This window comes from Pyxicephalus adspersus, chromosome Z (assembly GCF_032062135.1).
Source record: "Pyxicephalus adspersus chromosome Z, UCB_Pads_2.0, whole genome shotgun sequence".
NCBI classification, from domain to species: Eukaryota; Metazoa; Chordata; class Amphibia; order Anura; family Pyxicephalidae; genus Pyxicephalus; species Pyxicephalus adspersus.
The window spans coordinates 89,516,238-89,534,978 of NC_092871.1; the positions used below are offsets into that span (position 1 = coordinate 89,516,238).

The 18,741-nt window shown below is 40.2% G+C and overlaps 1 protein-coding gene across 3 annotated transcripts in view; it reads right to left on the reverse strand.

Moving 5' to 3' along the window:
• Positions 1-314: 314 nt before the first annotated feature.
• Positions 315-18,741, reverse strand: part of NHSL2 (NHS like 2) — a 68,507-nt gene continuing 50,080 nt past the window's right edge. For all 3 annotated transcript variants that reach the window (XM_072430993.1, XM_072430994.1, XM_072430995.1), the window contains exons 3-8: positions 15,134-15,285; positions 13,412-13,607; positions 11,292-11,477; positions 8,361-10,643; positions 7,318-7,447; positions 315-5,548 (exon numbers count right to left, since the gene is read on the reverse strand). In XM_072430993.1, the coding sequence (XP_072287094.1) occupies positions 5,236-5,548; positions 7,318-7,447; positions 8,361-10,643; positions 11,292-11,477; positions 13,412-13,607; positions 15,134-15,285 (3,260 nt within the window). In that variant the 3' untranslated portion in view covers positions 315-5,235. The remainder of the gene's footprint in view (positions 5,549-7,317; positions 7,448-8,360; positions 10,644-11,291; positions 11,478-13,411; positions 13,608-15,133; positions 15,286-18,741) is intronic.

The window sequence follows — 18,741 nt, forward strand, 5'->3', positions numbered from 1 at the left end:
TGCAGGGGGTAAGTGGGATGGTTGGAGCTCCAGGCCATTGCTCTCTGTGTGAGAGTAGCAGCCTGTCTTTCCATTGTGCTGTCAGTAGAGGGCAGTATGATATTGGTCTACAACCCAGAGTCATCATAATACAAATACCAACTTTATAATTGCATCCCAGTAATTAAAGCTAAGGGATCAATTCGAAGCAAAAGTTTGACTATACTTGCACAAATCTAATATTCAAAAAAAGAAAAAAATGGTACATTTTGTTAAATTCCCAAAAATGCTTGTAGCTGCTGAGCATAGAGTGAAGCGACAGTATATAAGATATATTTAGTAAATTAATACAGTTTATTACCTGATGCAAAATAAAAAAAGCAATATGGATCCATACATTTGGTTTTGTACATAAATTATATTCCTTGTCATCTTAACTTCCATCAAGGCAATCCTACACGATACAATTGGTTAGTTACGTTTCCTCGAATGTGGAGAAAAGCCTAAACCTTCCTTCATGCTGGAGAAACGTGAATCCAGTAAGGAAAAGCAGAATAAAACAATAACCATTTATCGCACAAGGCTCCCATATGAACAATGTAAATTGAGATCGGCATAATCAATAGATACAAAATACAACATCCAGATGTTCCAGATATATATATTTATATATATGTATAATGTATATATATTTATAAGATAATTTGCTGTACAGAAATGCGGATGTATGCGTACATATGGAATGGATAGAAGTACAGTGCTGTAGTAGAGTGGTAACGTTGGCACAACTTAATTATAAATAATTATTTTCCTATCACAAAATTCTATAACCGGAAAGAAAACAACCTTGCCTAATAATGTGCCTAGGGGTATCATTGAAGGTGACCCTAAAGGTGACCCTGACTAAAACGAAATCCAAGTCAGGATCTTGGCAATAGAAAAGGTATTATATTCCCCTTTCTGGTGTCACCGTAACTCCTTCCTTCCTGTTTCAGTTCTGAAGGATTTGTCAGACTCTATACCATGGAGTGTCCAATGGCTGTGCCCCCCGCCACTTCCAATGGTTCCATCCTCTGATTCCACTTCACCCCTGAGTCCTATAGTGACATAGGGCCCTGAAGAAGGAACCATGGCACGTGGCGGGGGACACAGGTATCCTATATTTTTAGTGTGGAAAGGAAGCTAGGAGAGACAGGCTAGTGACGAATTCAGTATCTAGTCTATGGCAAAAAAACTTTTTTGGGCCTCAAAGGGTCATTTTAAAGCGAAACGCCATACTGATTACAAAAAAACACAAATAATGCAGTTATGTTATTCATAATGTTAAATGTATTTGCAAATTCAAACTTAGAATAGGCTAGGAATTGGCCCTTAGAATTCTTCTATACACTAGAGTCTGTGTGCACATATGTTGACAAAGAACATGCCAACAAGAAGAAGGAACAGAGAGATGATCTGATTGATCTGCCGCTGCTCCTTTACTGTCCAGTCACAGACTGGGGGAGGGTAGGTGATCTAGTTGTGGTTTTTAAAAAAGTCCGGTCAGCAAGCCGGCTCTTCTGCCTGGCACCCAAATAAATCTCAGATCTAGACTGACAAAACTTCACATTCAGCAAATAAAACAGCTGCTGCATTTATTTAAAATAATGCATAATAATAATAATTCATTTATACTGAATGTTTAGCTGCTTGCTGGTGTTCAATTTTCAAAAGACAATTTTTGGCCAAGAAATGTGCACATGGTCATCAGTTTATTTACTTTTCTGTTATCAGCAATTCCAGCAGGACAATTGGGTTGTTCAGGTTTTTCGGGTATAGGTGTGGGCAGCCATGTTTGTTACTTAGCAAATCACCCAAATGAGAAAGGAAAGCGGCGCTATATTTATGGCTAGTTTTACCATCACCCTATTCCTGTTCTCCATCAGTGAAAGCCAAGTGAAGCAGGCGGGTAAATACCCCTCATGGGCAACCTGCAAAATGAATGAGAAGAAGCCAAAAAATAAGAGAACTGATAATATTCTTCATGGATCATGCCATAGGACAGCTCTGTTACCAGCAATGTATTTGCAAACAAGGCATTTCTAACCATCACATCTGGGCGGGTTGCCAGATTTCTGTGCCATGAAGAAGGGAAATGTTAGGACCCTGAAACGTGGTGGAGTTATTGATTTCTGACCTGAAAACACATTTCTACACCTTCCATATGAAATCAAATCAGTGGAATGGGTAAGGGACTACTGGTAAGTATTATTTGTACATTTTATCCCCCCAGCTCCTCAACATGACTCTGTGATTCAGATAACTCCAGCATATCATTTCCGTTGTGTAGCACAACGTTCTGATTGTCGGGGCAAATAGGCTAGTAGTAGCCAGACAGCAGCGTGTATGCTATAGAAAGATGGAGAAATCCTTTTTCAGGTTCTCAAGAAGAAACTATTTGTGTGTGCATGTACACATGAGGAAACGTGTGTCTCATTAGGCACAGCAATGTAAGGAAATCTGAACACTGAGTGGTTGTTGTTTATCCTAAGAAACCATGATGATGATGATGATGATGATGATGATGATGATGATGATGATACTGTTTAGCTCTGACAATAGATTAGTAGATGGCTCACAATGATCTGTTTCTCAAAAAAGCTTTCATGCTACTTTGACTTTCCATAACTTTCTCTTGGCTGAGGAATAGGTAAAGAATGCATTTGATAAAAGATCCTTTCTCTATTTTTCAGAGAAACTAATTTTTCCTGCATGTCCCAGACACCTTCTGTGCAGTGAGTGTCACTTTTTATTAATCTCTACCCAACCTAGCTGCAGCCCATCTCCATCCTAACCTATCATAAATCCTTCCTGGAATGCAGATTTAGGACCCATTTACACTTTGCCATTCATTGTACCAATGCACATGTGTTATGTTATGCACTAATATGCATTGCATTGGGGCAGCACACTCCTGTTTAAAGGACTGCCAATGCACAAGAATGGACAAAACATACGTGTACTGTTATTTTCAATGCAGTTCACCATAATGCACAATGATGCAGTACCACTGACTCAAGTAGGATATCTCCTTCTCCTCGGGTTTATTTGGCCCCATAAACTGCAAATCATGCATCTCAATCTCTTGCTACTAAATGACCAAATGTTTTAGGACACCTAACCATCACACCTAGACATATAACCACCCCCATCCTCCAAAATGATTGAGTCCAGGTATTTGCAGCAAAGAGTAAGCTCTTCGGGGCAGGTTCCTCTCTTCCTGTGTCACTGCCTGTGTCTGTCATTTGCAATCCTTATTTAATGTACAGCACTGCGTAATATGTTGGTGCTATATAAATCCTGCTTAATAATAATAATAATAATAACAACAATAATAAAAAGGAGTACTATTAATACTTCAACATACAAAGACATTTAGAGCGCTGTTCTCTTCCTACCTTGTAGTAACCTGGTAAAGACCTTTTATTGTTTCACTATGCCCGGTGTATGAAGCCAGCTCCCTAAAAGCATGGTGTCACTAGCTGGGAACTCGAGTGTTCTGAATCTGTCCCTATTGAACACTTTAGAGATAAATAGGAATGCCTTATGCATGCCTTCTTGTTCAGCATGAATACATGACCTCACTAATGTTCTTTTCTCGGACACACTCCAAGTATTATGGAAAGCTTTCCTAGAAAATAGGTTATAACTGCAACTGGTTTTGGGATGGGATGTGCATGAAACTTATATAAGTGTGATGGTCAGGTGTTCACCTACTTCCAAACAGCATAGAACTATATGCAAATCTACCCTAATTACCTGGGCATCCTATATCTAAGCTTTTCTTATTAAATGGTCAAAGTATCCTGAAGTGATGACCATTTCATAAGTGCTGCATTTTGTTAAAAAGCCCCGACCAAAATCATCAAATGATTTCAGTTATAAATACATTTTGTTCAATAATTCCTTTAGCAATAAAAAAAAATGTAAACTTGCCCCTAATGAAGGTGAAACACTTGCAGAACCCACCTGTACATTCATATCACGTGATTCATTTATAATCCTTACTCCTACCATCTCTTCCATATCAACCATTGGCATCAGCCGTTCATTTCCTTCTAAAGTTGAGGAATAATGTGGTAAAGATAGTCAGATAGAAAGTACATTGCATGACGGCGTTGTGTCAAAAGGCCACAAAATGTAAAACACGGGCTGACATAATAAGAACCGGCATCTGGTAATATTTCGATAGATCCTATTAAACAACATTTGCAAAGCTTTTGCATTCAGAGCCAGTTATAACTATATGTAGGTGGCTCCATGCTGTACCAGGCTTCAAGGGCTTTTCCATGTTAATAAAGAGTTAGTTGCAGCAAGCCATGGCAATTAGATATTTGTTCAAAAGTGAAATCTGATTTTGAGTGGGTTTATGCTTAATGAAGAGAAGAATATTCTTAAGAGAGTGTCAGATGTTGGAATTTTGTTGCCCTTTATGGTAAGTACAAATTCTCACCTTTCAGCATCGCCTTCCTTTGTGGCTTTTGGCATTCGATCTCATGACATCTAAGAACCACAAAGAAAATCAATGCCGGAAGAATCCTTCACTAGTTCCCATATATGCATTACTTTATATTTCACAGCTTGAAATCCAGCTTTAAAGTGCTCAGGGTTTACAGACTGAAATATTAATCTCAATATCCAACAATCTAACCAAATATTACCAGCGCCAAATTCATAGCAGTCAAGATGTATTCAGGCTTCATGAGCCCCAATAAGTATGAAATTACCACCACTTTGTAGATGGAACAGCACATTTTAGATGAATTGTCTTCTGAAAATGTCCCGCGTAGCTGCGAGAAGATAAATATAAAATGAGAGATATATATACTACAAAATGCAAAGCTCATAGTGATTGCAAAAACACTTTCTGGATTACATGCAGAGATTCATGAAAGTTCCAAGAGAGAGATCTGGCGGATGTCACATTATTACTACATCTAACATATCAGTCTATGTTTGGCACAATGTTATTTGTAAATCATTTCCTCCAGACTATTCCAGAGAAGTTCAGCTGATGAGTTTTTTCGTGTGGATTCAGGTCTTCAATTTGACAATTGTTCAGTTAGCCTACAGAAGAAAATGAGTGTTTTTTTTTTCATTTCGGGGACATTTTCATATTATGATCCCGCGTACAATGGCTGTTATAAGCTCAGCAGAGCTAAATGTCAGAGAAAACCTTCATTTATCTCTTTATCTCCCAGCTTTTCTCAAAGAAAATCAATCTCTAGGCAAGGTTTTCAAATTGCTGTTTTTTTCGATTTCTGGGGCAAATTCGCTCATCACTCTCCGAGCCAAAGGATTGGTCGTTTTAAGGAGTTCTGCGGCCGAAGGTCGGGCCCCTATGCTGCTTTTGCTACCCTTTCTTTGGAGAAGAGCCTTAAAGTCTTCGTTTTTGCTAGAAGTCCGGCTAATGCTTAAGGTTCCTGTGTCACTATTTGTGGAGTATGAAATTTTTATTGGTGACACTGAACTTTGTCTGCTCCCGAAAGAGTCTCCAGAGTCTTTCCAGCCCAGCAACTTCCTTTTGGACCTAATGAAGAAAGAAGAATATAATGTAACATTCATAGTTTATTATTATTATTATTACACAGTATTTATATTGCACCATCATATTACACAGCGCTGTACAAAGTCCATAGTCATATAACTAGCTGTCCCTAATAGGAGCTCACAATCTAATGTCCCTACCATAGTCATATGTCATTATTACAGTCTAAGGTGAATTTTTGGGGGAAGCCAATTATCCTAACTGCATGTTTTTGGGATGTGGGAGGAACCAAAGGTAACCCAAACAATCCAAGGGAGAACATACAAACTCCATGCAGATAAAGTCTGGCTGAGATTCCAACCTGGAACCCATCTGTGCTGGGTCAATTTAGAAGTAAAACAGAAAAAAACAATTAAGGGTTTTTTGTTTGAGACCGATGGGTTTTGTATTCCCATACAAGTCTATGGCAAATCTGCCTGAAGGTGTTCAGTGACAGGACAAATGCATCTGCCAATGAATTCTAAATGATCTAAGAAGAATCTCATACTAATCAATGGCATTGCCTAAAGATCATTGACACATAGAGATAAAGGTTTGCAAAGTTTAGGATTTGAATAAGATCTGGTCACCTCAATCAATATTTTCATGTATTTGTGGTGTTTCATTTTTTTTATATTCTTGTAACATTCTATTGACATCAACGCTACTAAAGAAGAATAATTTGGGGATGACTTGGAATATTGATTGTCAGCCAGGTCTTCCCATCCATTATCAATGCAAAGGGCGGTGTGATTGCATCTACACTTTCCTTGCTGCAGCAGGGTCCCAGATTCAAGATATCATTTGTATGGAGCTTCTACAAACTCTAGTTTCAGTATAAGCCACTTTGCTAAGTAAACATCCTAAATTAGTTCAGTGAATGGGCGCCAATATATTGAGGTTGTTGCATTGAGCCAGTATTGAGTAATGCAGGCCAATGTGCATGGTAAATGAGCTCCTAAGAAATGAACAACCCTAATCAGAGGCTGCAATGGAATAGAAGAATAAAATATAAATTATTCTGCTAAATATAAGATTCCTCCTCTATATTATAGCAATTCTCCTGATGGTTCACAGGGATCTCAGCTACAGCTGTGTGTGGGCTGAGCACAAAGCAAGATGTGAAAGTGGAAATTTCTGATCATTGTTTTTTTTCTAGGAAATGATAAGTCTGGGATGTGATATCGCCCCGCAAAATGACCTTTATCCTCTAGGGCCTAAACTCCTGCATTGCAGTGTGAATCCCGCTCTTACACCGACCCTGGGTCTGCACCTAAAGTTCAGGTATGGGTAAAATTAAAAGAAAAAGGTGTATTTGGTACATCTCTGCGATACATGAACATTTCCAATGTATTATCTATTCATAAATGCTGCAAGCATAATAAATGGTCAGCAGGGATCTAGTGAACTCTAACTTCCTGTAGTTGGCTGACAACACTCTGCCTCGTCTGCACGCAGTGTTGTCAGCCTGCCCAGTTCTCCTCTCTTCTGCCTAATAGATTTCTGGCAAGATTGCTGTACTTTTTATATACAGTCAGGGCAAACAGAGAAATGTGCATGTAAATCAAAGCTGCATATTTTTCATTTTCAATTTTACTTGCACTTTCTCCTTGCTGTATTAGGTGAGGAAATAGACCTGAAGTGTGTGAAAGACCTTTTGCCACTGTGATCCTGCCCTAAAGATCCTTTGCTAGTCACACCACTATGTAATATTATGACGCTTCCTATACATTGTGCTTTGTAAAGGCTTTTATATTTCAGGGGGATTGTACCTATGGATGAGCGTAAACAAATCTTCTGTGGTCCGTGAGCTGACAAACACTTCATCATCATCTTCATTGATGGACTCGGCTGTCTTGCTTGACACACATTTGTGTCCTTCTGGTGTATCTGCATATGATCCTGTAAAACAAATACACAAAAATATGATAAAAGAAAAGTGACTAATGATCAAATTTAAGAAGATCTGATAAACTAATTAGCATTGGTTTGATTAAATATTTACACTTTATAGCCAAAAGTTTGAGGACAACTGACCATCACACCTACTGAAACAGGCAAAGGGAGATAGTCCCCCCTCGAAATGACAATGCTTAGGTGTCCCCATTAAGGGGTCCTGGTAATCCTCCATCATACAAAGACATTGTAGAGGCAAATCCTCAATATCAGTACCTGACCTCACCAATAGGGGGCAACTCCCCACCATAAGTACCTGACCTCACCAATAGGGGGCAAATCCCCACCGTCAGTACCTGACCTCACCAATAGGGGGCAAACCCCCACCATCAGTACCTGACCTCACCAATGGGGACAAATCCCCACCATCAGCACCTGACCTCACCAATCGGGGCAAATCCCCACCATCAGTACCTGACCTCCCCAATAGGGGGCAAATCCCCACCATCAGTACCTGACCCCACCAATGGGGGCAAATCCCCACCACCATCAGTACCTGACCCCACCAATGGGGGCAAATCCCCACCATCAGTACCTGACCCCACCAATGGGGGCAAATCCCCACCATCAGTACCTGATCTCACCAAATCCATCTAAAAACTTGTGGAAAGTCTCCCCAGAAGAATGGAAGCTATTATTTTAGCAAAGGAAGAGCAACTCAATACTAATAGCCATAGTTTTGGAATAGGGTGATAAACCTTAAGAATTATCAGGAGTCCATAAAATTCATCTATGTATAATTATATAAGAAATGTACTAATGGTTTCAATATTCTAAAGACTGGATAGCAAGAAATATAATTCATGAATCCAAAAAGGTTTTGCAATATACCTAGTGTGTTGCTTTTGGCGATAGTTACCTGAAGAAGTGTCCATAGATACCAGATCAGGTTGTACACCGTGAATGGTTCCTTCTGCACCATATTTCTGAAACTCAATGATATCAGGATATGCGCTAGCTCCAATATCCGAGGATACGATAGGAGAAAACCTTTGTTCAGATGACGATAGTGTCATTTGGCTAGGTGGTGGACTGACCACGGGTAAATGTAACACGCTGGGCTTTTTTGGAATGGGTGGTGGAACCTTTACTTTCTTTTTATCGATATCATTCAAGGTCTGAAAGGTTATTCTGTCTGGGAATTGTTTTCCCTTGTAATAGTCATCTTCCTCAGCGCTGCTCTGCGAGAAGCTTCTAGCGCTTGACTGGTTGGTTTGGAAATAGCCCTCAGGTGGTGGAGACGGGTCGGAGGAAGGAGGTGTCTCCATGCGGATTTCATAGTCATAGCTTTTCTTGTGCCGAAGAGTTCCAATCACCATGTATGCATCTTGAGGGGATGTTTGATCTCGACTGTATTTTCCAGGGGAGGAGGGAGACATCACAGGAGATTCTGGTGGGACTGAAGTTCTGTAAGAAAGGCTATTTGGCCTTCTGGACATTGGAGGTTTTTCTGCCACTGGCGGCTTTGTCTTTTTCTCTGGCAAAGGAAAAGCTTCATCAGTCAATTCATCGAGGTGGTCTACGATATCCAAGCTGTCGTCTGTTTCAGATTTGCTTATTGACCTGAGACGGATGTTCCGGAGGTCGGACTGAGTGACCATTGGCATTATTGGCTGCACTGGACTTGTTTTCTGATTCTGGTTTTTAGTGCTAAAAGTTGATTCGGAATGATTCTTGTTGGTCCGCACTTTATTCTTTGAGGACTTTCTTGTACAGGTCAGATCCAGATGCGTTGGTGGAGCCATCGGTAAATCAAACGACTGACGGACACTGGGACTTCTATCGATGGGTGAAACAGCTGGAAGTGAGGATTTTCTTTCAGGGACCACAGGCCTTACTTTATGGCTTTGATAAGGAGAGTGACCTAGAATTAATGATGTAGGAACTGTCGTTGGGGTCTCTGACTGGCTTGAGTACCCACTAGATGGGGACATTAAACACGGAGGTTTGCCAGGTGATGACACCTTGAAGTCTACCTCGATGCAAACTTGGGATGGCGTTGTGGCTCTGGAATTAGTCAGCGATGTCAGAGACTCAGAACTTCCCTGGATCTTTCTGCGTTCTATAACCGTTGTACCTGTAGCAGAACTAGAGCCTGACAATGTCCTGTGCAGGTCATTAGGATTGCAATCAATGGAATTCCAATTCTGAGTAAAGAGCATACTTTTTGCGGATGGCATCGTAGCAGTGCTTTGCATTGATGTTGGAATATAACTGTGTCCTTGACTATCAAATGCAATGCAGAGACTTTTAGGTCTTTGGTCCTTTGGCATAGTGGACACCGGCTGCAATTTCTGTGCTGACCCATCTTTTATTAGGGAAACGCTTCGTGCTGGAGGTGAAGGCTTTTTCTTAGGCTTTCTCAAGGAAATGCTTCGAGATCTTCTACGCTCCTGATTGTCTTGCTCAACCACCACAGATACATTCTCCGTACTTGTACTCTCTTCAGAGCTTCCACTGGGATAGTTCAGAGCATAGTCACCACTTCCTCTCCTGTTCTCCGCATAAGTGATGTCTACTGATGAGAGTGAACCAGTGTCTGTAGGCATGGATAGTGACCTTTCTCGGAATGTGCACTCACCGCGTGTGGATGGCAAAGTGGAAGAATTGTTCAAGTTGTTTACTCCTTGTTGACTAGGACAGGAGACAACTTTGTACTTCTCTACTTTTGGTGGATCCACACCATGTCCTGGAAGAGTTGCACTTGAACACATGCTTCCACCGTTACCCCTTGTTAGGTTCTCTTTTTTTATTTTAAAGGAACCTGAACCTTTACACATTCCAGGCGATGCCATGGTCATAGTTGAACTTTTTGTAGACTCTGCGACGAATGCCTGCTCACATTTTATTGGGCTTGATGAAGTCAAATAGTTGAATGAATTTCCCTGCCAGTTCGATGTAGCACAATCCTTTGCTCCGTTACACGGGGGATTGGAATATACCATACTCCCGGTGTCCATATTATTTGAAGGTTGTAATATGTGACCAAGATCACTGAACGTCTTTCTTAATGGGAGCTGTTGGGGGTGAGGTGTAGCCGCTCTCCCTCCAGGATGTCTCCCATGGGATGATTCGGATTTGGGAGGAGGAGAATCCGGGGGTGCTGGTGGTTGTTCGCTGTTAGTTACACCATTGAGGTTGCCTGTATTGAAAAATAAAGGAGAAAATGTTACAAATATTCTAAAATAAATCCTGCACTAGGTATCTTTGCTTTATTCTTGATTTGCAATCACTATAAGGCTAAGAAACACAACCAACTTTTTTAACATGACTTTATTTAACCCTTGAAATAAGTTTCACGTTTTCAGGGCCCCCTTCTATAAGTACTATATCCACAGATAACAGTACATTAGTGTGGGGTCACTGGGAAGAATTCCTCTTACATTGCTGGTCATATAGAAGAATGTCACCCTTACAGATAGCCAATATTATAATCGGGGTCACTTAAACTTTTCTCAGGGGTGCAAACTGCTCATTGCTTAAGGAACCCCCAGCCACATCTGGAGGAACCCTGGTTGAGAAACACTGCTATAAACTGCTCAAACTTTTGATTGCACCTAGCAAGAAATACTACAGCTCAGGGTGATTTCTACAAACATTTTATCCAAATATCTGAGAACCTTGTGTATTGCAGCAACCAGAAAAATCCAAATTGAACCATGGGGCCATATCTGAAGTAAACACTACAATGCAAAGGCCAATGCATGCTATAACGCTGAATGCAAATCTAAGTTTGCACCGTTTGGTAATACTATTGTGATAACATGAAATAAGACATAAAAATAGAAACCTGGTGTAGACTTCTTGGGTGTTGACTCTGAAGTAGCGGATCGCTTGTTGTCTGCTTGATCCTGTGTCTGGTGATGAGAGAACCCAATGATGGTCCTTCTGCGTCTTAGAGTGGTTTTTGGGTTCACAGCTGTCTCTGTGTTGAACAAAGAATGGTGAGAGCTGGCGTGTTTGTCAAACAGTTCTCCTGCAGATACAGAAAAAGATAAAAGATCATAAAAAGGAGAAGTTACCAAAATAAAAGAAATAAATAGCAACAATCAGTAATAAACAAGAACTTGCAGAGAGAGGTCCCTTTCTTAAAACCCAAATGAAGCCTCAATAATCACTTACATACATTGCAAAGTAGCATAAAAAACAAAAGATCTTCAAAGTTTTACAGTTCTTTTTGAAATGCAGCTACAGCTGTTTGTCCCCTGCGAGCATGCTGCAGGGAAGAACCCTTTCTTTCTGTGTGGAAGAAGTGGTCTTGCTGCAGAACTCTGGCCCATCCGCTGCTGAGCTCTGCAATCAGCAAAGTTCATGCTACTTTTGTGTTGCAGAGCTTGAGCTTTTATTTAAGAAAGAGCATGTCAGACCTCTGCGGAGAAACCACTGCTTCCACATACAGGGCATTGATCCTTCTCTGCAGCATGCTTGTGAAGGTGAAAAGGCAGAGGTGCTGGCAGGTGATTGGCTAGCATAGTGCAAACCATTGTTCCAATGCATAGCCTCCCATATCTCCCCTTGTGATTAAATTGCAACATTATAACTTTCAGCATTGTGTCTTTGTACTACATACAGCATTGTATTGTATAACCCCTGCAAATAACAGAGTGAAAGTACGGGGACACTTATAAACAATTGCTCTGCTGATGCTATTTAGGAGACAGGAAAGTATTTCCATTTTGTCTGGATCGCGTTTCAGGAAGTTCTCTAATAATAACTATGTGATGTTTTCTTTAGACAGAATGAGGGGAAAGATAAAGAATTTCACAGGTTATGTCAGGTCTGACTGTAAATCTCTGGCTATCCTGTTTGGATTCAGCTTGGAGCTCAAAAATAAAGCTGGAACTCAATAGAGGATACCGAAAAAAAAAAAAAACACAGGAAATCAATTTTTGCCGAGGTTGCTCAGAGCAGCCGGACAAAATATATTTCTGTATTCAAAAGCACGAATGATGATAAGGAAGCTTAGGTCTTGATAGAGCAGTGTGTATATCTCCATTGTTACATATCCTTAAATAAGGGGCATTCACAAAGATCTGACCTCAACCCTAATGAACACCTTTGGGATGAATTGTAATGGTGAGCCAACGTCAGGACCTGACCTCACCAATGAGGCAAACCCCACAGACCCCCGACAAAGTATCCACCAAAATACTGGTGTGAGAAGCCTTTCCATAAGAGTGGAGGATAATATACCCGCAAAGGGGGAACAGCTGCATATTAATTCCTAAGTATTTGGAATGGGATGTCCAACAACTCATATAGTTGTGATGGTGCAGAAATGTCTACAAAGCTTTAGGTCTATTATATTTATAAATGATTTCAGGGATGCTCTTTTGGCTGAATAGGCCCAGGTTCCCACATACAACCTTACCCCCTTCAAAATATTGTAGAAAGCCTGTTATACCCCAAAAAAAGGATCCAGAGCCAAGTTTTGGAATGGAATGGCCACCAAGCTCATATTGATGTGATGGTCCGGTGTTCACAAACTTTTATCTATATCCAATTACTGCAACTTTTTACCACATCAACTCCCATTAACCTTACTTTTCATCTTATAAAAATCATAACTAAACTACCACCTCTTAGATTGTAAGCTCTTCAGGTCAGAGTCCTCTCCTCCTCCTGTGTCACTGTCTGTATCTATCTATCATTTGCAACCCCCATTTAATGTACAGCGCTGCGTAATATGTTGGTGCTATATAAATCCTGTTTAATAATAATAATAATATTATGATTTATGGATGTTTTGAGTCAACTTTGGATGCTAACGAGAAAAGGGACCCTATAGGCGATAAGGAGATAATTTAATCCACTGCTGTTATGATATTCTCTGTCCTAGTTTTGTTTTATTAAAGCACAACTACAATTGAATAGTTTTGTTTGCAATGCAATGATTTTTGTTGTACATACCAGACACATTTATGGGCACGATGTTGGTTTGTATAGAATTAGATTGGTGCCAGCGTCTCTCCTCTGGTATTGGAAAAGGGAAGGCTTTAATCCAGGCCACTTGCTTATCTGGAGTTGTAGGTAGGCTCAGACATGTTTCCCTTGGTCTCACTCCTACTGTGGTGCTCTCATCTTCACTCACCCTTCTGTTGCTTGGCTGTCAACACAAGAAAGCAGATATGAATTATTATAATAATGGCAATATTAACAGCAATTCATTTTGGCACTGCCGTCCCCAATTCCTTTCCTGAGAAGTTCTCAACGGGAGCGTTCAATGAAAATATTAATAAAATCCTTACAGAAAGCCCATAAACCATAAATGACTAAAGGTACAAAGTCTCTTTAGGCCTCCTCAGAAACAATTAGGAGAAAGTGTTTATCTGTGTTTTACAACCATTTCAGTATTATATGAATATCAAAGAAGTCTTAAATATATTAAAGGGCGGTGGACACCTGACCATCACACCTATACGCGATTGATGGATATCTCACTCTATAACCATGGCCAGTTCTGTGGATAAAATTTCTTATAGCATCCTCCATTATTCTGGCTTTCCACAGGATTCTGGAGGGGGTCTGTGGGGATTTCCCCATTTGTGAGGTAAGGTACTGATGTTGGGTGAGAAGACCTGGCTCACCATTCCAATTCATCCCAAAGGTGTTCAGTAGGATGAGGTCAGGGCTCTGTGCAGGACATTCGAGTTCCTCCACACCAAACTGGTGACCCCATGTCTTTATGGAGGGGGCTTTGTACCCCGGGGCACAGTCATGGGGGAACAGAAATAGTTCCTCACCAATTTGTGACCACAAGGCTGGAAGATCACAATTGTCTGCAATGTCTTTGTATGATGGAGGTGTACCAGGACCCCTCACTGGGGACCCCTGAACTCATTTAGCATGGTGCCTACATTTTTGACTATACAGTGTATAAAGTATTATTCTTTATCATAAGGAGAAAGATAGAAGAAAGAACAGGCTTTTGTAGGCAGTGATATGAATAGAACAATTGTATTTAGAAAAACAAATTAATCTTGATTAGCAAGGTAAAACAAATTTCTCAACTAACATAATACCTCCTACGCTAGTTGATAAGACATTACTGTGTGTTCTGCATATCACATATAATAGCGTAATCTTTACATATATTGTCTCCAACCCCGGCACGTTTCCCCAAGAGGCTTCTTCAGGGGATTATGAGACCGGGAGTTAAAGTGAAGATTGGTAAACACTTATTCATGATAATCACATCTTAGAATTATATGAGGTTGGTAATGTAGATGTTGAGTGTTGGCTGCAATCCTAGAATTTATTGGTAGTATTAGGTGGAGGCGTTCTTAATAATAATAATGTATCCAATCACAGTGGGGGATAGCGATGGATTCTGAAAATTACTCCACTATCACATTCTGCCCTTCCCATACAGCCATGGCAGAACGTTTAAATGTTATAAAATATTATGGTGATAGATCTTAAATTCAGCCTAAACAATAGCGCTTATCTGGAATTTGTCTGAAATATTTCCATGGGAGTATCAGAAGGGTTTCTCGCGTTGGTGGATAGAGGGAAGGTCGGCAGCCAGCTGCACACATATATATCAATATAAGTTTGTGATGTAATTATTGTAGTAACAGATATGTCCCATGTATAGAAGGAAAGACCATTGGAAGAATTCTCTATACTCACCAGGTAGACAAACTCCAGTCTCCTGAGATTACTTTTTGTGGGAGTTTCTGGAGGAAGTGTTGTAGATTGTGACAATGCCGAGTAGCGGAAAGTTTGCCCTGTGACTTTAGTATCTAAATAGCGATCTTCAAATTCTTCTGCAAAACAGTCAGCTGTAAAATGAAAGAGATGTGCATGTATTTATTTCACACTTTTATTCTTTTATTCTGTTGCATTTGCTGTGATTTTATAATCAAGCTAAAAAAATTTTCACATGGAAATGCAAAGCTGAAGTGTTTTATTTTTGTATGGGTTGGGTAAGACCCCTATTTATAAAAAGTGCGGGGGTGCACCTCCTGCTCATTCCTTGCTCTGCCCTATTGATCAGATAACATACTTTATACGTTATAGAAAAGCTATGGAGACTGAATTTGGGTTTGCAAACTTGTTTGTTAGGATTTTTATGTCTTCTATTAGTGATTTATGCTCTTCAGTTTGTGTGATCTGCATTTGTGTCTGTTTAGTTCTCAGATTTACACACAGCGCAATCCTTTCTAAGAGGAAGGGGAGACCTGACTTTTATCTGCTGCAGTTTAGTGACACCTACAGGTCTAGCCCCTCCCACAAGCTGTGATTGGACAGTGGCAGCAAATGTGCTTATCCTTCCAGTTAATGAGCTCTTCTCAACACTTTTTTTTCTACTATCAGTATATTATTGTTACCACCTAAACAACTGGTTCCTGTGCTGCCCCTTCCTGTCCTAGTTTGAGCTTTGCTGTAATCTTTAAAAGCAAAATTAAAATTCTCCTAATGATTACTGGTGTTACAAAAGACAAAACACCCCTTTACTCACCTAAATCCCCAATCACATGACACTCACTTTTGTTCACAGGGGGTGGGTCCTTCATGCCATGTGCCTTTCCTATTGGCTGTCCAGTGGCAGGGTCCACTCAGGATCCAGAAGAGTTTGCATTATGAACTATCATGGCAGTGCAGGCAAATCCGCAGTACTGAATTATAAATCCTGCATTCCGGAAACATTATCGGTGATCAGAGGTAGGTGAGCGTAATCTTGGGGTATAATGGGCAGAATGGGAACAAAGGGGGTAATATGAGGGGTTAGTGGGGGGCAGGAGATTTGCCTAAGGAGAAGATTTAAATTACAATCAAATATTTATTTAAAAAATAGTTTTTGTCTTTGTAGCAGCTCTGGGTGGCAACAACGGGAAAGCTGATGATGAAGATAAAAATAGAATTGTGACTGCGGAATAGGAGAATCCCCAGCAGCAGCCACAGGCCGGGAATATCAGCAACACCCAACCATGGATGAGGATTCCTCCGCATAAAGATTCATCCACTGCTTGTGTCACCTCCCATACACTGTGTGTACAACCGTGTGTGTATGTGTGTGTGTGTGTGTATGTGTATGTATGTATGTGTGTGTGTGTATATGTGTATGTATGTGTGTGTATGTATATGTGTGTGTATGTATGTATGTGTGTATGTGTGTGTGTATATGTGTGTGTATGTATGTGTGTGTGTATGTGTGTGTTGTGTGTGTATATGTGTATGTATGTATGTGTGTGTGTATGTGAGTGTATGTGTGTGTATGTGTGTGTATGTATATGTGTGTGTATGTATGTATGTATGTATGTGTGTATGTGTGTGTGTATATGTGTGTGTATGTATGTGTGTGTGTATGTGTGTGTGTATGTGTGCATTGGAGTGTAGAGGAAAGACAAACTGAAGGTGATTTTGGTGGTAATAGGCATCTGCCCTCCAGCCTCCTCATTGAACCATAGATGGACCATTAAATCATTTGAAGTGTGTGGCCTCTGCATAGAGACCACTGCTTCCTCAATGATCCTTAGCTGCAGCAAGATCCAGGCTTTTCTATTAGTTCTGTGGCTGCTTTAGGAAAACAAATATAGTACTAAAGTAAATAAAAAGAGAAGACTTTGTGCACATTTTGTTTGTACGCACCTGCAATGTGTTAAGCTGGCTGAAACCACAGGTTAGGAAAATAAAATGTAAACCAGATGGAAATTGCAGCAATAATTGTCACTAAATGTTATATTTATCCGCTCTCCTTACCTCAGTATGAGTTTAGCAGAGAGCCGGCACAGGCGAGTTTATAAAACATATTAAATATTTATGTCATAGAACTCAATTAACAGCAATGTCAGTCCCGGAGTATAAACACCCATCGGGTATGTGACATGGCAATGGTCAAGTGCAAAGTAACAATACGCGAGAATATAAAGCTATGTTGGTAGAAAATCCTCTCCACTCTCTTCTTCACCAATCAGAATAAACTGTGGACCTGATGGACAACTCAAACATACAATGATTGGCTTATACTCAGACTGGGGGAGGGAGGGGCAGCACTAGCAGCCAATCAGGCATGACGTATGCACATATGGTAAATTATAAATACACTGATAGGTGGAGAGGACAAAGTGAACAGAGGTGCAAAATGCTGCTGCTTCCTTATTGGTCAATCACTGACAGGGAGGTGACTAGATTATGGATTTGGCAGGGCTGTGCAATGTCAGGATTGCATGGACTGAAATACAAATCGTTTGGCAAATATACCAGTTGTATTTTATGTATTTAGATAGTTTTCTGGAGTTCTTACATAACAGACTTTTTTCATCACCAACCTATCAGATAAAACATTTCATCTGTGAGTTAAACGTCAGGAAGGATCACATGATCTGTCCACGTCCCACCCACACAGAGCCCACAGGGGCATTTCTGGTGTAATAACCCCTCATATCATTGGATTACAAGAATACTCTACATTAGGTAGGGACTGTGCACACCTGAGACAAAAGAAAGGCCCCAATGTTGTGTTTTTGGAGAAACTTTAATTTTTATTTGGTTACACAACCCTAACCCCCTCCAATGGATGTGCCTCGAAAAAAGGGTCCGTTAGGAAAATAATGGGGCAAATCTACATCCATAATATGAAATAAACCCCAATACGGAGCAAGTGGAAGTCAGGTCCAGAACATAAAGTTCTAATATTTGCCACTCTGATAACATATTCACAAACTCCGGGGATTTTATCTATCACAAAAACATATTTCTCATACACTGCCTCCTCAATCCCAGATATAACCAATGCAACCTTACAATAGGATAACCTATTTCAGGCCTTCTTTTCACCTTCTTTTCACCTTCTTTTCACCTTCTCCTGGTACACATGTCATGATTCCTTAAAGCTGAGCCTGCTGTTCATTTCTTTTTTAATAAAAATAAGTGCAGGGTTACCGTTACATTTCCATTGGACTTAAAAGTTAGATTGTATGATTTAAAGTAATAGAGCCAAATTGGTTCAAGCAAATATAGTCATTGCATTGCTCAGAATTCTCCCCGGCAGGACAGAGAATCTGTCATTTAGTGTGGGGAGTTCAGCCGGATTGATGCATGCATTAGGACACACATCATGGTGCAAATAAATGCCAAATGATACCTCCTAACATATTTCAATTTATTTCAAAAGAAAGAGAAAGCATGGGGGTGAATTCATTTGGACATGTTTCAGCAGAAATGGCCAAAGATATTCTGCATGGAGAACAAATGCACCATCAATTAGTTCTGCAGAAATGCACCATTCAGCTCCA